Here is a 22,075-nt window from a genome sequence, read left to right as displayed (position 1 = left end):
TAAGTTAGTTAAGAAGGATAAATATCTATATCAGGGGTCAGCAACCTTTCAGAAGCGGTGTGCCGAGTCTTCATTTATTCACTCTAATTTAAGGTTTCGTGTGCCGGTAATACACGCGAAACCTTAAATTAATGTTTTTAGAAGGTCTCTCTCTAGAAGTCTATATATTATAGAATTAAACTATTGTATTGTAAACTAAACATGGTTTTCAAAATGTTCAAGAAGCTTCATTTAAAATGAAATTAAAATGTCGATCTTATGCTGCCGGCCCGCTCAGCCTGCTGCTGGTCTGGAGTTCTGTTCTCCTAGGCCGGCAGCGGGCTGAGCGAGGCCTGTGGCCGGGACCCTGGCTGGCAAGAGTAAGCCAGCCAGAACCCCCGACCAGCAGCGGACTGTGTGGGGCCGGCAGCCAGGACCCAGAGGGCTGGAGGTGTCAGGGCAGAGGGGGGGCTAGGTATGAGTGGGGGTGCCAGAGTCAGGGCTAGGGTTGGAGATGAAGGAGTCAAGCAGAGGGCTGGGTGTGTATGAGGGAGGTATAGGTCTCAGGGCAGGGTCCTGGGGGGTGTGCGGGGCTCAGGGCAGAGGGCGTGGTGTGTGTGTGTGGGGGGGAGGGTCAGGGCTCAGGGGAGAGGGCTGGGTGACTGCCCCCCTAAGAACTCCCAACCCCGCTACTCCTTGTCCCCTGACTTCCCCCTCCTGGGTCCCTTGCCCCCAACTGCCCCCCAGGACCCCACCCCCTATCTAAGGCTCCCTGTTCCTTGTCCCCAGACTGGACACTACCTCCTACCTGTCCCCTGACTGCACTGACCCTTATCCACACCCCCATCCCCAAACAGACCCCCAGGACTCTCATGCCCCATCCAACCGCTCTCTGCTCCCTGACAGGACCCCCCGAACTCCCGACCCATCCAATCCCCCACCACCCCACTCCCTGCCTGCCCCAACCCCTCTCCACATTCCTGCCTCCTGACATGACCCCAGAACTCCAAACTCATACAACCCCCCCAGCTCGTCCCGACCACCCCCTCCAGAGACCCCCCACCCTAACTGTTCCCCCACAGGACCCTCCTTGCTCCAGGTCCCCTGACTGCCCTGACCCCTATCCACCCGCTGCCCCCTCACAAACCCCGGGACTCCCATGCCTCATCCAACTCCCCCTGCTCTCGGACTGCCTCCTCCAGAGACCCCCGCCCCTAGCCACCTCCCCACCAGGATCTCACCCCCCATCCAACCCACCCTGCTCCCTGTCCCCTGACTGCCCTCACCCCTTATCCAACGCCCCCAGCCCTGGGCTCTTTACCTTGAGGTTCCACGCAGAGCCAGACACGCTGCCCCGCGGGAGAGCACAGCCCCGGTCCTCAGAGCACTGCGCAAGGCGGCGGCAGAGCTCCAGTTGAGCAGGGAGCATGTCTGGCTCTCCGCGGAGCCAAACACTGCCCTGCAGGAGCGCGCAGCCCCAACCCCCAGAGCGCTACGCGCAGCGGCAAGGCTCCAAGGGAGGGGCCGGCAGCTTGTCTGCGCTAGGCCCGGCGCTCCGGCCCCTAAGCGCGGACCCCGGAGAGTGGGACCATTTGCCCACTCCGTGTGCATGACTATGCTTCTGCTCCTTGCTCCTGCGGGGGGAGCAGAGGGCAGAGGAGAGTGGGCGAGGCTGGGCAGAATTTTTAATGGCATGCTGGAGTCCGGGCAGGCTCCCGCGTGCCATTAAAAATTGGCTCGCATGCCATTTTTGGCACGCGTACCATAAGTTACCGACCCCTGATCTATATGATTTAAAATGATTGCATTTGCTATTAAAGGACTAAACATTTAAATATGGCACTTAAAAAAACCTGTCTCACCCACTTCTCAAAGAAATAATAGCAGAGGTTATTGTGAGATTTCATTACTACTATGCTGTGATGCATAAATTAAGAAAAAACTACATGTGCCAAATAAAATCATGTTCTGTGAAAAAGTTTCATTCTAGCTTGCTTGATGCCACTTTTAGGAAAAAAGGCAGGTGGATTCTAAGTATTTGCAGCCACTGAAGTACATACAAAACTTTTCTGAAAAGATCTAGGATTGTGATACTGTTTTTTCAAGATTAATAATTTTTCTAATAAGAGAAATACATTCCCAATTCTTGTCATAATTCTGTGTTTGTCACTTACATGAAACAGACAGTTTTAAGGAAAATAATATTACCCTTATGTTTTTAGGCCCCATAAAAATGGTTACCTTCTTCCTTATATATTATCTTGCTTGTCCAACTGACAAAGCAGCATTATCTTGACTTATACACTGTTGCTGCAGCTGTTGGCAAGATGGAATGTTCATAGATGCTTAGATAATATGATTAGGAAACCTATATAAGTACCTAGATATGATAAGAAATATTATTTCTCATTTTACCTAAGTCAAAGAATGGCCACCTTTTTACAACACAAATTAATCCAGGTATATGACTATACACTGGGGGCATGCCTAATGGAGAGTTAGTGTGGAACAAGCTGGGTTGTAAATCCAGAGCACTCTAGCCTGCAGCACACTGACTGGCCATGCGAACCCTGTCAAACTGCATCATGGAACCTTTAGTATATGGTAGCAGGGTTCACATGGCCAGTCAGTGTGCGGCAAGCTAGAGTGCTGTGGATTTACAACCTAGCTTGTTATGCACTGACTCTTTGCCCTAAGTCTATTCACAGAGGATTTTTTTGCCCCATAGCAAGTTAAAAATTCCCACCTGATGCAACTTGAAAAACCTTTCAATCTCCTCTCCATCACCTCCTACATTGCAAACGAGGAGATGTCGCAGTTGATCTACAGGTCTGAGTTTATGAAACATAAGGCTCCCCTAAAGAAAATAAAGCAACACAAAGTTTGAAATAATGAGATCTGCATGTTTTGATTGGCAAACAAAAATTCAATACATTCATCTAACACCCTGAGGACTTGTCTCACTTCAATGATAGCTCAAGGTATAGTGAGTTTTGCTCCAATCCAACTTCTGTGCACACAAAAATCTCTAGCTCAAGTAAAATGGTGTTTTAAACTTGAAATAGCTGGTCCATCAGGGGTTATCAGCTGAAGTTCTAGTACTCCTCAAGCTAGTAATGCAGTGAGGATGCAGCTACATACTACAGCTTGAGTTAGCACAAGTCATCACTCTGCTAATCCAATCACTTTGTGTGGCTCAAATACTGTTTTCCAGCGTGGCCGCTCTCACTTGAGGGAGGCTTTTTTGAGTGCAGTAACTCGAACTAACTGAAGCAGTAAAGACATGCCCTGAATTACAATAACCAGGTCCCCAATAACCTGCAGCATTTCTAAACCACTTTCATAGCACGTATCTGTACATTCTGTGACGGGTTCTGTGGTGTGATCTAACCAGACTCACAAATAGCCTTATCATTACAAAACTACAGCAGGACTTCAGCAAGCTGGCAATTCATTTTATTATATTTCCTAATTGCTAAATTATTTGAAGGTCGAATTATAGCTACATTTTCCTTCCTATTGTAAAGAGTCATTAAATTTTAACAACACTTAATCTCAGTTATTTTTAAATGTTAAACCTTTTAAATAAAAAAAACAAATACTGAAGTTCTTGCGTCATGGATTTCTTTTGAGGTGGACAGAAATGAAATTCTTTGCTCAAAAATCCACTAACAACAATAAATCCCTGCTTTTATTTCAAACTTTAGGATTCATATCGTTATCTCAGCAACTTGTGTTTGTTCCAATTTTACATAACCAAGGGTATATCTACATACAGAACTGGGAGTGCGATTCCGAGATTGAGTAGCGATATTTGTGGTAGCTCTCATCAAGATGGCATGCTAAAAACAGTAGTGTAGCTACAGTAGCAGGGTAGTAGCAGCATGGGCTAGCGCACCATGTATAAACCCACTCGGACTCCATGGGTACATACATGGGATGGCTAGCCCATGCTACTGCAGCTAAACCGCTGTTTTTAGCATGGTCTGCCCAAGTACGTCTAATTGAGCTAGGAATCACAACCCCCAGCTCCAAGTGTAGAAATTCCCTAAGAGTATTTTGAACTATTGGCCACTAACTGATATAAACCCATGTAACTCCCCTGAAGTCAACAGAGACATATCAGTTTATGCCACAAGATAATCTGGCCCTACAACCTTGAGTTGGTTTGCAGAATCTACAAATGGCTCCTTAACTTCTTCTCCCCTCCACTCCCCCCACCTCACCTTCACCAAAGGTATCTTCTGCAAACTCCATGCACATGGGTAGCCCTTTGCAGCACTAGTCAGTCATTAAGCTTTAAGTTTCTGCTTCTCTCTCTTCCAATCTCTAAACAACAGGAAAAAAAAAAAATCTACGACACACCTGGGCTGAGAGCAGAACAAATTTCTTTGGTGGCCGCACGTGTTGTTGTACGACAACAGGAGAATCAGTTATTGGAATAAGGTCTTTATTCAGTGGTGTTATAATCTTTGGAACTTTCAATTCATCTATTGCAGAAAGAGCCCATGAATGTCCATCAACATGCGTGGTCATCTGAGTAAGAGATGAACATTATCAAAAATTTGAAACAGAATGCACATTTTGCACACCTATGGTGTCATCTAAATAACCAGTATTTAACATTACGCAGCATGGAAACAGAAGTACTCTCAAGACAACAAGCCCCTAAGAAAATAAGACATTAAATACAGACACATGCATATGTACCCCACCAGATTAAAAATTGGCCAAACTACTTCCAGTTATAAACTGCAAGCTCTTTGGGACAGATCATTACTTGTATGTACAATTAGCATAATGAGGCCCTATGATGCTTCTAACAATACAAATAGTAAAACCAAGCGGCAAATTGTACAAAACTCCAAATGCATAAAAGCTGTTTATTTTTAAAAAATACCCAAGAGCTGCAACTGAGACATGAGATTTAAAAAAAACTTCCAGTGACAGACTGGCAACAATGATATCTAATTCAGGCCAAGGCATTTGGTAGGACGGATGTAGCTTAAGGCTACCTACTACCTACTTGGTTTTAGTCCACAGTTCTAGATCCAGTTTTTAACTGTCTAGTCTCCAAGGTGCTCCTTCAGTGTATGGCTGTTTTGTTTTGAAAGGACTCCTCCAATATGTTGGGGATCCTGCCAAGCTGCTCAAGCAGCTCCTACACCCACTCAGATCATCAGTCCTCTCCCAGCTCTCCCCCTGTACTTCAGGAACAGATGGAGAGGTCCTTCTGAAGGACCAAACAGCAAACTGCCTACACAGGAGCTATCTACACATTATTTATTTTCTCACACACAAACGTTGCTGAAAAGAAACAGAAAGAGGAGCCAGAAGGGAGGAAACTGATGGGTCAGTCAGGGAATGATAAAAAAGGGGAAAATTGCAATTCAGGTTACAACTTTTTATGGACAGCCAGCCCCTTCCTCCAAACACTACTAAACTGCCCTAGCCAGGAAGGAGGGGGGAGACGGGGAAGAGGGGGGAAATAGAGAAATCAGGATCTGATGTTTCTAACATAAGATTAGAAGTAAATTTCTTGATGGAGTCTTTACAACAATTGTAAAACCAGCCAATAAGTCTATCCAAATCTGACTTTACATGGGACACTAAAACTAGCCTTGCCCCTTCCTACTTAACCATCCTGTCTTTTATAGTGTTGGCCCTCACCCCACCTTTACTTCACCAAACATACTACTCTTGACAGCTCACTGGTCTACTTCCCCAACAACAATGTAGTATCTCCCCTGCCTTTCAAATATTTACTCTTAAGGGAATTCTGCGCCACTGTGCATGCACAGAATTAATGTCCCCAGTGGATTTCTTTGCTTCCCCGCAGAAAAATGACTTTCTGACAGGGAACCAAATGAAAGCTGCAAGAGCAGTCACACACCACTCCCTAGCAGCCTAGGTACATCGCTGCAGGCACCTGCAGCAGCTTGTGGAGAGGTAAATCACTGCAGGCCTGGGGACAGCCCAGCCAGCAGCTCCTATTATCAGGATCAGCTGTTAGTCCTGGCTGGGCTGGAGGCAGGAGAGGATGGGACTTCCTCTTCCCCTGCAAGGAGTGGCTGGTGCTATGTCAGACCCACCCCCAGAAACTTCCTCCAGCTGCAGGAAGCTCAGCATCCTCCCCTGCTTCCTGCCCCCATCACTCCTCAGCTGTCGGGGGAGGAATCACTGTATGGGGAGCTGCTCCCCCATCCACCCAACCCCCGTGCATCTGGACCTCCCCTAACCAGACCCTCTCGCCAAGCCACACCTGTACAACCAGAATTCCTTAGCCCTCCTACTCAAACCTCATCCCACTGAACCTCAACCTCTGCATCTGGAGCCCCCCCTGTTCCCAGACCACCCCTAACAGTTCCCTGCATTCAAACCCCCATCGTGATGAGATGCAACCCTCTGCATCACCCTGAACCCCACATCCAAACCCCCACACCACTGGCCTCCAACTAGCTGCACCCAGACCCCTACCCCACCAAGCCCCACTCCCCCAGTACCCAGACCTCCCTGCTGAGACCCCCATACCCAGAACCCTCACTGAGCCCCAACCACTTTCACCTGGAAGCCCCTGCAGAGTCCCATTGCCCCTGCATCTGGAACCCCCCTCAACAAGCCTCTGTGCATCCAGACACCCCCCCACCTAGACCCTTCACTGAACTGCCTGCACTCAGATTGTTCCACACAGAATTCTCTCACCCCACACCTGTATCCCCCCTACACTGAGCTCCTCCACACTTGGATCTTGCCTGGTTGAGTCTGCCTGCCCCACACCTGGTGCTCCCGCCACAGAGGGGCAGGGCCCTGGGGTGTTTTGGGTCAGGCCCAGGTCTTGTGCTGTGTCAGGGTCTGGTGAAACCTCACCACTGTGTCCGCATTCCAGGGGCGGAGGGTGGGGAGGCTGCAGGATGATCTTCCACCTTTGTACAGCCAGTGGCCTGTGATTCCCAGTGCCATGCTGGAGCCTCTATTTATTTATTAAGAAATAAAGCTTGCAGAATTTTAAAATATTGTGCGCAGAATTTCTCATTTTTTGGCACAGAATGCCCTCTAGAGTAAATGTTGCTCCTCTTAGATTATAAACACTTTGTAGCAGGACCATGTCATGCTGTGTTTATGGACAGTGCCTTGCACATTGCAGGCACTCCCAAAACAAAAACAGTAGAAAATTTCCAAGGATTTATAATGACCAAGGTGTTTCTTTCAATCCTACTTTGCATTAAACTGGGTTCTCCACCTGAAGAGTATTAAAGTGGCAGCTCCCACTGAAAGACACAAGCTCCATTCACAAAACAGAGATACCAAGTGTGAGACAGGTACTACAAAAAAACTACACTGAACTTTAAAAAAAAAAAAAAAGAAAAAAGAAAAAAGTTAGGTAACTTGACAAATATTTACCAAATAACTAGTCACAGGAGTTTGTGTAAGTTACCTTTTATATAAAGGAATGTTAAAAGTGATTCATGGAGCCTATGATATTTAAACAACATTCTCCATGCCTCCTCAAAAAAAATTGATATATTACTTAACAATACTGAAGAGCTTACTACCTGTGTTTCCATCATTGGTTTTTGGAAAGGGAAAGAATCATGATTGATACACCACAAGATATCATTATCCTCATTTTCAGAAGCAGCCATCAGCAGGACACCTGACAAAAGAGTAAAATTAATACTCTGTAGTGGAAGCAAAAACTTATATCACGCTCACTGTTGCTAAACCTATATATAAATTCAGTACAAGTTCACTCTACACATTCTTAAATTAATCTTACAAGTGGATCAACACCTACCCATCGGTTGAGTTTGTAAACTTAACTATCTAAGGGGTTTTAGTGCAGATGTATATTTAACTGCTCTTTTGCTTCAGGAGGCTGTATTTGAACAATCCCTTTTTCAGTATAGTCTAACATGCACTATATATGCACACAATATATTCCAAGATACTCTGTACATGCACACAAACAAGGATGAAGGTTAAAATTAAGATAGAAATGATTTAACATTTTTCACTGATTTTTATGTAAGATTATGAGATGTTTAAATATACCCTGAAAGTAAAAAATACCTGGAATGATAATTTCCATGCTATGAAAATTTTAAATAACTCTTCCCTAAAGTAGATTCATCAGTCTATCAGTAGTGCAGTGACAAAAATGAAAATTGCTGCATTCAGAGTCAGAGACACAAAGTTTATCTAGGAGAAAGAGTTCGTGCTAAAATAATACATAGACTCTCCTATTCACTTCAAGGATAGGAGCATGAATATCCAATCTTCACAACATAAGGCCGTACTAATAACTTTCTGGAAGTCAAGGAGCCCAGATCTGTTTGCATATATTTATGCAAAATACATGGATTGTAATACATGCTTACAGTTGTATCTTCCATGAGAGAGTAACAACAAGTGCTTGTTACCAAGGTTCACCAGCAATAAAAAGTTCCAGTGGCTCAGTTATGTCTTCACCCTACACTTCCACAGGGTAACTGGATCATAACAGAATGATGAATGATGCTTTTGGCCCTTAAGCTGTATGCTATGTAGCATAGGTTTAAACAGAAAAAAGGTTAAATAAAAATATAAAAGAAAAAATACTAGAATAATTTTACTGAAGAAAGGTCAGGTATTGCTATGATCTGGACCAGTGGTTCTCAACCTGCAGCCCACTTGAGATCCAATCAGCACAGTCCCTGAGACATCCTGAGGGCCATACAGGTAGTATATATATTGTGTAGATGTGGCCCACATAACACACAGAGAGCTGCATATGTGGCCCACAATGGTAAATAGATTAAGAACCACTTTCTAGACCAGTTGGGTCAACCATTGCCTTGCTGAATGCCCTTGCAAACATCTACCCTGCAATCAATAAAACGAGCATACCCATCTACCTCACAGGAGACCTAGAAGGATTTGGTAATACTAGTATAGTGTTCTGAACATATAAAGCACAATGTAAGTCTTTATTATTAATTATTATTATTATTATTATTATTAATTGGTAAGGGCTATTTATTCTAGATATTTAGGAGGAGTCAAAGTTCCGAGTGTGACAAAGTCAGATTTGACATCTATAAGACAGTGGTCCTATTGGGTTCCGGGGAGATGGGCAAGTGCAAGCCCGTCCACAGATAAAGGACCCTCCCCCAGCCCATGGGGAGGATCCACAGAGCCCAGAAACTCAAGCAATTACCGGGGACAACAGAAAAAACAACAAGGATGGGTGTGAAGGGCAAAGGGTCAAAAAGAGGAAACCTGAAAGTGACACCGAGCAGAGAACCCTGGACAGCGCCCACTGCTCCTCAAAAGGTGTCAAGGGAGCCAGCAGACGCCACCCAGAGGAACTCTGCCGAGATGCGTGAATGGAGGGAGAATTGGAAATAGGCCCCACAGTCACAGAGAACCACCTCTGCGCCAACATCCTCTCCTTGCTGTTACAGACGGCCACCTTGGCCATCACTAGGAGGAAGTTGATGAGGAGATCCCACGACTTTGTGGGGCCAAGGATAAGGTCTGCATATATAAGGAGGTAGGGGGAGAAGTGCAGCCAAAAACGTAAAAGGAGGTCCAGGAGGACCGTGGAAAGGGGCTGCAACCCGGTGCACTCAAGGTACATGTGCACCACGGTCTCCCTCACACCATAGTAGGGACAGGCTTCAGGGACAGGAGTGAACTGTGCCAAATACACACCCATGCTCACAGCTCTGTGGAGGAGCTGCCAGCTGATATCCCCAGTGAGGCGTGGGACTAGGGTAGAATATAAGATAGTGGTGGAAGGCAGGTATATTAGCCCTAAAATGGTAAAGGCCCTTTTCACTATGAGCTGAAAAGGTTACCTCCAGGTTAACTAGAGAACCTGAGGCCAGTTAAGGGTTGCCTTTGATCTTCAAAAAAACCCTCTTCTGGTAAGAGAAGAGGAGGAGAGATGAGAGATAAGTTGCAGCAGGGAGAAAAGGTTTCTCCTGAGTGGAAGGCTGCTCTCCTCCCTATATGGGATGCAATCAAGCCCACTGTGGTTTGGGGAAGGACTGGCACCCAGAAGCCAGCATAATAAGGTAACACCCCAGAGAGGGGTCAAGGAAAATTACTCTCTCTCCTTGTGTTATCAGTTTGTTTCTTTTGTTTGGCTGAAGAGTATTACTTGCGCCTACTTTGTAAATATTGAAAAATAAAGGTGTAAAGGACAGGGAGACCTTCCAGAGCAAGACTAATTTACTCCAGGCCCCCACCACCAGATGGAGAAACACTGAGGCTGACAAGGTGGAGGAGGTCCCTTGTCACAATATGACTGAACTCAGTTAATACACAGCAAACTTAGTTTGATATTGAAGACTCAAAGATCTATGTTTTAATTAAAAAAATAAGAACAACCAACACGAAATGGTAACATTTTGAGGAACTGCAATGGTGGTTTGATCATGTAGCGCTCAGGGACTTTAAAGTGCATAGTTGCATGTCTCCCCTATGAGTCTTTGAAAATTTACCTGGAGGACAACTGAATGGCTGAAGAGGTCAACGATATGATAAAGAGTTTTTTTTCCACTTCTGGGTCACAGTTTTGAATTTAGCCTAGGTCAGAAGTGACCAAAAACTGAAGCCATCCGAAAGCTATTACGCCAGCCTATACAAAATCAATTCGTAATTTAAACAAGATCACTAACACAACTGGGACACTTATTGGCAAACTAAGCAAAGAGACCAAGGACTTAATGGGCACAGAACCTAACAATCACTATGTCATGTCTAGAGAGTGTCTTTCAAGGACAAACTTGAGGTACAGTGATAGGATAGTGTATCATACCACTGCCTGTGTTAAACTCAAAGTTTCCTACACCAAGTTTCCTACTTTAAAAAGCAATCATGGTGGCGCTACTTGCTATGAAAGTCTTAAAGAATGGATCTTATTTAAGCTGCATTCCAAGGCTTACCTTTGCTATAAAGAGCTCTGTGCACCTTTGATGGCTTCTCCACATTAGAAGAAGCGGAAAATCCTGGAGGCAAGCGGATGTGAACCAATGTTAACATGGAGGGTCGAGCCATTGGATGCTTAAACGGGGATGTACTAAAATACATTCGCACACCTAGGCCAAAGGAAAAAGGAGATCACTCTTTGGCAATGGATTTTGTGTAAATATTATAAGTGCCTAGCAGTCTCAGCACATTTGATGCAAGGCTTAATTCAGAAGCTTGTAAGAAATTCTATATAAATATTATTACATTCCTTCCATCCAAGTCAAATGATTCTAATCCTGATCTGCCACTAGTTTTCTGTGTAACCTTTGGCAAGCCACTCTCCCCCTATTTCCTCAACTGTAAAACAGCATAAATAGTTATATGGAAGGATCAAGTATTTATCAGATGTCTGAAGTGCTTTGAACATATGGAGCAATATACAAGAGACAGGTAAGGTTATTATAACTATTATATACAAATGTTCTAGTATGCCTGGGGGATAGACAACCTTGCAAAGAAAGATGTCTGTCAATTTTCCAAACCTAAGTAGGTCTTATTGACCAATAAGAGAAGGAGGAAATATTGATTTCTTACCAGCATGTGTGACTGCCAGCAACTGACAATCTATAGATTCTGAATTTTCAATCACTGCTATTTGAACAATAGGCTTAAAAACAGAACGGTCTATAGTCCTAAAAGAACAGAAAAGAGTGTACATAACTGACATCATGCAATAAACAAATCAGAGAATACACAACATTCTTCAAAAGTTTGGTAAAACAAAAAAAATGAAACCGATCACCCAACAGAAAGTATTTCATATCACACTCTTCATATTACCTGGCAATGTTTCCAGCAGCAGAAACAACAGCATTCTGAGAAACAGAAGCAACTCTGGTCATTCCTTGACCATCTTGGCCCAGATCATAAACCTGTAATTTAATAACAGTTTAGTAGTTTCAAAATTAAATCAGTGCACATAACTTTATCCCATCATGCAGTGAATCAGAGTTCTCTCAATTCTTCTATGGCCTCAAGCTTCCATGCACTAGAGAACTGAAGCAATAGTCCTTCCTAGTTTGCAATAGAAAAGATCATGGCAATAATATAGTGCAGAAGGGAAGGGAAATAAATGCAGAAAAAAAATCCTGGGGAGAAATCCTTCATGTCCTTACTGACATATAGAGAATTCTAATGTACAAACATAGTTTTTCAGATGGGGTGGATAAAAATAATGTATGCACATAAGAAAATCCAAATAGGACATTGAAAATATTCAGGTACCTGTATCACTCCTTTTTCTGAACGAGTATATAGGATGTTTCGAGAATTGTCAATGGCAATTTGAACTATGGGATCTGCAAAAAAAAAGCATGTGAAAATCAAAACTGGATTTGGTGCAAACTAGTTTATACAGTAAAATTGATAGTACTGAAAGAGTAGATTTACTTTACAAGAGTAGATTTGACTGGCATTTGACTGAATCACTTATTAGAATGTACTCATACGTGGCATTCCATTTACAATGGGCTCCTGCCCAGGAACAGATTTAAAAGTGACATATTAATACCTCACTGAAGTACAGTAGGACAGATTATCACTGTCTAATCCATTACAAAACAAGCATTTTAAATATTTGAAGAACAATTTCAAGTAAAAAGTTTGACTATACTGATTACAATATTATCACTCCAGTATGTAAACTTACCAAATTTATATCACAAAACAGGGACTGTAGCCACTATGGCCAACATTTTCAGACTTCAGTACCTAAATCCATATCTAAATAAGTAACTTGATTTTCATAACTGCCAACCATTTGCTATTCCCATAGTTTTTAATTCAATTTTCAAGTGTGAAAATGTTGACCTGAGGTTTTTTATTTTATATTAACTTATAAACATTTCAGTTATTGATACTTTATCACCTACCATCCTCTGAGAATGTGAATTGCAGCAATGAAGGAACAAGGAAAGAAAGGGAGCTCTTTGAATGATTGATCTTTCTACACCGTTGACTAAACCAGCCTGCCTCAGCCTACAATTAAAAACATATAAAGCATTAAAACTAGCTAGGTAATCATGTGACTCGCATGACGACACAATACATTGAATTTTCATGTACCCAATTTTAAAGGGACACTCCATTTTAAATGTAATTAAAAACAAACAAACAAAAAAAACAAACAACAACACAACAACAAAGTAAAAGTTGTTTCAGAAACTTAGAAGCCTCTGAATTTCAAAGCCATTGTTTGTGGTTTTCTAATCACATTTTCCATTTTTAGGGTGCATGGGTATGGTTGTAATAGCTTTCTCTCTCCTGTAATGTGTCAAGGAGCCACCCAAACAAAGGAAACTGATAGGCTAATTGTTACAGCCACCTGCTGAATAGATCTTAAAATTAAGATTTTAATTTATTTGGACAGGGATTGACTTTTATAGGACATACCACAATGGGCCCATGACTTAGTTGGGACTTCCAGGTGCTGATATAATGTAAATTAATAAAAAATAATGAATACTTTCTTCTGTTTATTGTAATAAAAAAATAAACAGCCTATAAAAGACTTAACCTAAGAGTGCTGCTTTAGAGACAAAGGACTGCACTCAAGTCTGTAGATTGAGTTAGTGAAGTAAAATCAAATTCATGACAGCAGATCAAAAGCCATCCCAGTCAACTTCTGGGTTTTATCAGTCTCCAATAATCAGGGCAGCTGCTCCCATTAAAGTGGTTTTGAAGGCAGAGAGAGGATAGTTGGGGACAGCAGCGTCTGTAGAAGCTGTTAGAAAGGAAAGCTCATGATGCACGCCCTTTGCGGAACAAACTTTTTTGCTCATTCCTCAAATAAATTAGCTTATCTAGCCTATCACGACTGTAGGTTGATAGCATTTCTGTATTAAGAGCTCAGCGCTATCACTCAAATAAACTAAGGCAGGAAACAGAATTGTGGAAATGAGGTGACAAGATTGACAAACTGTAAAATTCTCAAAACCCCAACCCCATAACCAAGAACAAAAATACATATGTACAAAGACTATATTCACCTGGTAAGCTACTTCATATAAACAGCCATCCTTTCCAGCCAAAAAGATACGGCCGTTTTCAGTGGAAGTTATGGTTAGAAGATAGGTATTATCAGTAGGGAGTGAATAGAGAGGATCTGGAAGCAGTTGCATTCCTCCAGACATGCTGTCATTGAGGGCTCCAGAACCTTAAATAAATCAAGAAAAAAAAAACCCATCATATCCGTTGAGTTCGCTTGTTTAAATACATGGTATTGTGATTTAGGACTACTTTAGAAAAACAGGAAACACTATAGTGAGACTGCAGCTTAGCGGACTAACAGTTTCTTTCTTTCTCTCTCTCTCCTTTTTTTTAAGTCACAAGTTTTGTTTACATTTTTCCTCTCTCGGAAGCTTATAATCAGTACTGTATGTTAAAATATTTTAAGACAATTATTACCTCAAAATCCTGACAAATCTGAACATAAGATTTCCCAGTTTGTCTATCAGAGACAAGACATAACCTATTGAAAAAATATTCTATTTTAGCCCCCTAATAGTCTTCCTCCCTCATAACTTTCTCAAAACCTCTCATTTATTTTTTCTACTTACACATTTCATGTGTAAAAATATACAGCACTGGGCTTGAGTTTTCTGAGGTTCTGAATCAAATGCCAAAGAGTGTGGCGTTTGCCAATAAGGGTACCTCTACACTGCATTTTGCACCAAGTGGGAACAAGCCTCCCAGACTGGGTTGACAGATCTGGGCCAGTGGGGTCCCATTAGTGCTCTAAAAATAGCTGTATAGACAGATTTTTGAAGTTGCAGCTCAGGCCAGAGCTCAGGCTTGAAACCATCACCTGCCCTAGGCTTCAGAGCCCAAGTCACAACTTCAAAGTGCTGTCTAGACAGCTATTTTTGGAAAGCATGTAAGAGCACCACTAGCTTGAGTCTGTCTACTAGTCTGGAAGGCATGCTCCCGCTTGCCCTAAAATGCTGTGTAGATATACCCTAAGACACATTAAAAACTGATGCAGTTCACAAGCTGCTCCTCTCCCAAAACAATACTTGATTACTGGGAACAGTTAACAGACAATCTTTAAAAAGAACTAAAAAGTGGGTAACAGAGTAGAATACTTCTCTGAATCTCTTGCGGGTATAGAATACTGTATCCTATGTGAAAAGGATGCTATAGAGTTCTCTCACTCTGGATGCAGAAAGCCACAGAACTTAGGAAGAGCCCCTCTGCATGCAGCTTAATATTTTTTAAATTACAAGACTAGTAATAAATTAATGTTGTGTGGCAATTAACTCGCAACTGAGAATATTATCCTAGAAATTTATATTTACTTGGGGTGCGAGAGAGAATTACCTGCTTGCAAATTAGCATAGCTAAGTCCTAAAATCACTATATCCACAGGAGTGGCCAGAACCAGTAGGTATCGTACATGAGGCTGGAAAATACCTAAGAAAAGAAGAAAAGTTAGAACTTAGCACGAATTTGGTGTGCTGGTCTTGAACTAAGATCAACCTCTTCCCATGAAGGGTAGAAATTTACAATGGTCCGAGGGTTAGTCATATTGAAGGTATGACAGCCTGTGAAGCTCCAGAATTAGAAAACTATACTAAACACTCAGATGCCCAGTTTTCCAATGCTATATCTCATTCTATTCCAGCTCTGACAAGTCATGAAACACTGGATCTTAAAATGATATTCTTATTACTATCTTCTTTTCACCTCCAAACCTACCCCCTCCCTCCAACTTTGTGTCCAATCTAATGTAAGCAGCTGCGACCAAAAGAACTACTACAGCTAGAAATCAATATTTCATGCCAGCTCAAAGCAAGTCAGAATTCCTAGTTTTCAAACAGTATAAAACATTAGATTCTAATGTAACAATAATTATAAGATCTCTAATGTACATGACTACCTCATTACTTGTGACTTGTAAATCCTTCAATAATGCCTCTAGTTTAGTTTTTTTTACAGTGTTCAGCAGCTACATAATTTTGTTCACTGTCATGCATTTTTTATTACCTGTCTTTGGCTTCACAAGACCCACAGCAAGAATAGTTTCACTTAGACCATCGAAATAAGCAAGGTCTCCCCTGTCAAAAAATGAGAAAAAATTACATCAAAGCACAACAGAAAAGACTTTCAATATCCAATAATTTCTAAATATACAGAATCTGAAACTTTTAAATTCTTCTGTTACTATTTAACAATTGGACCCCATCTCCTGCATTTTTTTCTTAGTGTGGAAGCAAGACCATTAGAATGGAACTGACAGAAAAAAAGTCATCATAATAGCTATGTAACCAATCCTCTGTTTGGAATGAAGTAGCCATTTATGGTTTAAGCTTCACATTTGAAATCCAATTGTATTTTTAATTCTCAGTTCCTTGTCATTCACATGGTCTATTTTGTAGTCTACAGTACTCCCAAAGTTAGTCTAGATATAGCGCAACATGAGAAAAGGATTCACTGGACTATTCACAACCAAACTTACTTTCTTTCCGATAAAATTTGCTAAAGCAAGTTTAATTTATTGTGGAGAAAAAAAATCTATATATGAAAACCCACCTGTAATACCGTGAAGTTAGTATTAACTAATACTGTGTAAAGCACAAATCTCATTTAAATCTCCCTTAGAAGTGTAATAATTCTGAAGAAATAACCTGCTGTTACAGAAAATAAGTTATACTATAGAGACACATAAGGAACACAAACCCATGCACTGAATGGATATCACAAGCTTCTCTCCCTGAGCCGTTCAAAAAGCTATGAATTTATCATCATAGTTTTATGAATCTTTAAATCATAAGTCAGGTATGATCTTTATATTCATAATAAATTTAAATCATAAAGCTTTGATATACCTTCATCATTCAAAAGTCACATTATAAAAATAAAAATAGCCGATTGTGGGAGCATGGTTGCCTACTACATATATATTAATACACCATAATGCATGGACTAAACCTAGTCAGCCAAGTTAATACAGAGTCTAAAATAAAAACGTTCCTCTTAAAAATTTTGAACTCAAGCTCAATATAAATACACCGACAACTTTAGGAGGGTAGAGAAGCCTAATACTAAAAGTATGCATTTTCCTTACCCACCTCTTATCCCCTCTGCACAAAAAAAATCCAGAACCTGAAATGATCAAGGTACCTTAAAATGATAAGTACACTTCTGTGCTAAAACAAATCACTCCCCTTATAACCTTCACTTAATTCAGATTTAACACCATATATAACTGTAGAAGTTTGTTTTCTACATACCCATCTTCATAATTCCACATAAAAATGTCACTGTCAATGGTCAACCATGCCCTGCTAATATCTGGAAACACTCCCATCATACAATTACATTGCATATCTGAAATACCACAGATGTAAGGAATAATGTACTCAAGCTTGCCAAGACAAAATCCCCATCAGGCTATTTTAAAGTTGTAAGAATATGCACAGATACTAGTTAAAGAAGTTCTGTATGTGTACGAGAAGCTGACATATTTTGACAAGTGTGAAAAAATAAAAGAAAACTACCTTTAAAAGAAATCAGATATAGATGTTAGGAGGAAAATTTCCTTGGTATTAACTGTGCACCTCCCAAAGCTATGACATCATACTGCAGTCTTCTCTGCCCTGCTTTGTTTTGAAGATATTGCACATTAGACACATGGGGCATACTCACTATTTACTGCAAGTAAGTACCAGTAATATCAATGGAAGTTCCACCTGTGCATCATAAATAGACTACGCTCCATGCTGGGCAAACCAATAACTAACAATCTTGATGCTTGCGCAGAATCAAATGTTCTCTCCTCAGACACATTTTTATACAGTTGGTTTAAAAAAAAAAAAAAAAAAAAGGTACCATTTTGTATCCCAAATGAGCATTACAACTGAACAATCCATGAAAAGCAATTATGACTGTTTTCACTTTCAAGGTCTTTCATGGCTTATCTCCATCCTACCTATCATCAATGATGCCAGCCTCCATTGCCACCTTGTTGAATTTTCAAAATAAGCAATTTTGTGCTTACTCCCATGCTGTCCCTCATGCTTGGGGAGGAGTTCTACATAAATGTCTGCAAAGTGACATCATTTTTCATCTTCAAATCCTTAAAACTCTGCTTTGCTGTGCTGATGCCTACAAAATGCTTGATAGCAGTTAGGCTGCTGGTTTGTTGAGACTGCTGCATATCATGCTGACTAATACATATATACACAAACCAAAATCTGAAATGGTGCCCCCAGTGAGCCAGGAGTGGTTAGAGAGCTGTGGGATGGCCCTGGGCTCTGGCAAGACGTAGCCCCTGTGCGACAGCACGGAGCCAGCCTTGAGCCGCAGGCCGAGTGTCATGTGTCACGAGCTGCAGCAGCAGAAGTAAGTAACATCCAAAAATATTTAAATAAATGGTATTCTATTATTTTTTTAACAGTGCAATTAAAACTGTGATTAATCACAGCTATTTTTTTAATCTTGCAATTAATTTTTTAAACGTTTGACAGCCCTAAAAAATATGCATCCCATGCAAGCAACACTTAGTTATTCCACTTGATTTTGAAAGTATTTTATTTTTACCTCTAACATATGCAGACCCCTTTAATTTAAATGTACGAAGATTGTTATGACAAACGTACCCAACTGTCATTAAGCATCAAAATTACAACATGTAGCTGCTGACTGTTGAAGCAACTTCGCCTAGATGGACCCCTTCAACTTCCTGGGAGCCATATGGACCCGTGTGGGTATGTGCAGGATAGGGGTCCATCCAGGGGAAGCTGCTTGAAGGATCAGAGCCAAAGTGATTATGAAATAACAAAAATTCATTTTTTAACATTATACACACAAAGTAACATGCTATTTTTATTAGGATACGTCCAAATTGCTCCACTAGCTCAGGGGGAAGCGGGACTCTGCGGATTGAACTGATCTCTGGAAGACTGGGTATTGAGAGCAAACCAGGTCCTTGCAAAGGATAATCCATATCTGACATACCAGAAACTGTAGGACTACCTGCAATTAAAAATAAAAATACACTTTACTTTAAAGTTTCATATGAAAAACAAGTTGTCAGCCAAAAAATAACACCTAATTGGTACTTTTCTTCAATTATCCTTAAGAGATTTCCCCTGGCCCAATATTTGAATTAGCAAGCACTCATCTCTGTTAAACCTGAATTAGATTACTTCATATCCTCTCAATTTTGATTATTTCAGATAAATGGACGAACTACAAAGTCCTCAAACCACAGGGAAGAACTAAACTAATCTTTTAGTCCCTGATCCTTCAAAGACTTATAAACGTGTTTAATTTTAAGCATACAAGTAGTATTAAACATGAGTTAATCATGTATATAAATGTTTATAGGATCAGGACATTATACTGTAAATCTAAAACCTAAATAAGACATGAGCAAAAGCAAAATTTACAATAAACAATAAACAAATAATACACAAATGATACAAGTGCACTAAGAGTAACACAGCTCACTCAAAATATTTATGAAGTATTTTTAAACAAGGGACTTTCATAATTTCAAGAGTATTTGTTTAAAGCCATATCTGTAATAAAAACTTTAAATAAAGAAAACAGATAAAACATCCAGTGCGCCCCTAAAACTGGCTGATAGGCTCTCAAAATCTAATTACATCTCTACCCCAATATAACACGTCCCGATACAACATGAATTCGGATATAACACGATAAAGCAGTGCTCCAGGGAGGCGGGGCTGCGCACTCTGGTGGATCAAAGCAAGTTCGATATAAAGTGGTTTCACCTATAATGTGGTAAGATTTTTTGGCTCCCGAGGACAGCGTTATATCGAGATAGAGGTGTATTTTCATTTTAGAATTGTTGTTTCATATTCTATATTCATGAAATAAGTTTTCAAAACTGTACTCTTTATTTGAGGGTAAAAAAGAGAACAAGATATGTAATCTGTCCCTGCATAAAAAGTTGCAAGATTGGAGCCTTTTTTTTGTTGACTTACCCTCTTTGGATGCATTAATCCTTTTTTTACTAGAGTCAACCCCAATGCCATCACTCACTATAGGATCATTTAAAATGATAGGTGCTTTAACTTAAGTAACTTATGCATAAGCAAGGTGTTCCTGACAAGGGAGAAACATACATAACCCATCAAAGATGACTGAACTGACCCATGTAAGGAAAGGAGACAAATTCTCAGTATACATGAAATATGGGCAATAAACTTTAAGGCAAACTGTAGGAATTATTTGGCAATTTGGTAGTGTCAGTGCTAGCCCTACTCCCCTGTGGACACTCACAACTTGTCTACACTACCAGCTGGATCACACTGATCCAGCGGAGGGCAATTTATCAGGTCTAGCATAGATACATTGACTGCCAATCGCTCTAGCGTCTACTCTGGTACTCTACCTCAACGAATCGTGTAAGGGGAATTGACAAGAGAGCGTCAACACACTGAGGTGAAGACACCACAGTAGGTAGATCTAACGACGTCGACATCAGCTATGTTTTTTATGTAGCTGAAGTTACATAACTTAGATCGATCCCCCACCCATAGTATAGACCAGCCCTAAAGCACCTCATAAATCAGGGTATATCTACAATGCAATACAACGTCCTCTGCTGGTCTGTGACAGCTGACTTGGGCTGTCCATGTTCAGGCTCCAGCTCTGACACCACGCAAGATCCCAGCCCAAATATCTACACCGCAATTTTACAGCCCTGAAGCCCATGCGCTGCAAGCCATGGGTGTTTCATTGCAGTGTAGACATAACCTCAGACACGCCTCACTGGAACCAGGATTCTGGAGTGCATAAAAAACCAACCTTCCGCACAAACTTCCTCATGGATACACTTTACAAAAACTAGACAAGCCATTTAAAACACAAACTTTGCCTCTCTACAAAGGAAAAAAGACACTAAATTATCTAAACTGCTACATGCCACAAGGAGCCACAACAGTAGTTCCCTTAACCCACCCAACAATACTGTTAATCTTTCCAGCTATACTCTTAGAACAGACTCTTCTGCTGGGCTATCTCGAGGCCTCTCCTTTTGTCCTTCCAGACCCACAAACATGATACAGTTTTATGGTGACCTAGAATCCTACTTTCGATGTCTCTGACTCAAAGAATATTTCCAACATACCTCTGAACAGCATACTAACCCACAGAATCCTCCCTACCAGCACTCCAAAACAAATGGATTCTGCGCGGACTCCTCCAGATGGTCAAAACAACAGACTAGACTTCTACACAGATTGCTTCCGTCAACATGCAAAGGCTGAAATTGTGGAAAAGCAACATCACTTGCCCCATAACCTCAGCCATGCTGAACACAATGCCATCTACAGCCTCAGGAACAACTCTGACATCATAATCAAAAAGGCTGACAAACGATGTGCTGTCGTCATCATGAATAAATTGGAATATGATCAAGAAGCTGCTAGACAGCTCTCTAATACCACATTCTACAGGCCATTATCCTCTGATCCCACTGAGGATTACCTAAAGAAACTACACCATCTGCTAAAAAAACTCTATGACAAAGCACAGGAACAAATCTGTACAGACTTATGCCCAGAACCCTGACCAGGGGTATTCTATTTGCTACCCAAGATCCATAAACCTGGAAATCCTGGACACCCCAACATCTCAGGCATTGGCACCCCAACATCAGGACTGTCAGACTATGAGGACTTTCTCCTCAGGCCCTATGCTACCAGCACTCCCAGCTATCTTCGAGACACCACTGACTTCCTGAGGAAACTACAATCCACTGGCCACTATGGATGTAGAAGTCCTCTACACCAATATTCCACACAAAGATGGACTACAAGCTATCAGGAACAGTATCCCCGATAATGTCACAGCTAATCTGATGGCTGAACTTTGTCCTCACCCACAACTATTTCACATTTGGGGACAATATATACCTTCAAGTCAGCGGCACTGCTATGGGTACCCTCATGGCCCCACAGTATGCCAACATTTTTATGGCTGACTTAGAACAACGTTTCCTTAGCTCTCGTCCCCCAACACTCCTACTCTACTTGCGCTACACTGATGACATCTTCATCATCTGGACCCATGGAAAAGAAGCCCTTGAGGAATTCCACCATGATTTCAA

The 22,075-nt window shown here is 41.4% G+C and overlaps 1 protein-coding gene across 2 annotated transcripts in view; it reads right to left on the bottom strand.

Annotated features, from left to right (window-relative positions):
• Nucleotides 1-22,075, bottom strand: part of NUP155 (nucleoporin 155) — a 59,359-nt gene that overhangs the window by 35,486 nt on the left and 1,798 nt on the right. For both annotated transcript variants that reach the window (XM_030567830.1, XM_030567831.1), the window contains exons 2-14: nucleotides 18,832-18,969; nucleotides 17,226-17,322; nucleotides 15,979-16,049; nucleotides 15,313-15,405; nucleotides 13,983-14,149; nucleotides 12,867-12,972; nucleotides 12,220-12,293; nucleotides 11,776-11,867; nucleotides 11,530-11,627; nucleotides 10,911-11,063; nucleotides 7,533-7,633; nucleotides 4,345-4,515; nucleotides 2,726-2,836 (exon numbers count right to left, since the gene is read on the bottom strand). In XM_030567830.1, the coding sequence (XP_030423690.1) occupies nucleotides 2,726-2,836; nucleotides 4,345-4,515; nucleotides 7,533-7,633; nucleotides 10,911-11,063; nucleotides 11,530-11,627; nucleotides 11,776-11,867; nucleotides 12,220-12,293; nucleotides 12,867-12,972; nucleotides 13,983-14,149; nucleotides 15,313-15,405; nucleotides 15,979-16,049; nucleotides 17,226-17,322; nucleotides 18,832-18,969 (1,472 nt within the window). The remainder of the gene's footprint in view (nucleotides 1-2,725; nucleotides 2,837-4,344; nucleotides 4,516-7,532; nucleotides 7,634-10,910; nucleotides 11,064-11,529; nucleotides 11,628-11,775; nucleotides 11,868-12,219; nucleotides 12,294-12,866; nucleotides 12,973-13,982; nucleotides 14,150-15,312; nucleotides 15,406-15,978; nucleotides 16,050-17,225; nucleotides 17,323-18,831; nucleotides 18,970-22,075) is intronic.

Source organism: Gopherus evgoodei, chromosome 6, assembly GCF_007399415.2.
Source record: "Gopherus evgoodei ecotype Sinaloan lineage chromosome 6, rGopEvg1_v1.p, whole genome shotgun sequence".
NCBI lineage: Eukaryota > Metazoa > Chordata > Testudines > Testudinidae > Gopherus > Gopherus evgoodei.
Note: the sequence above shows the minus strand (reverse complement) of the source record. Positions and strands in the feature narration are given on the sequence as shown.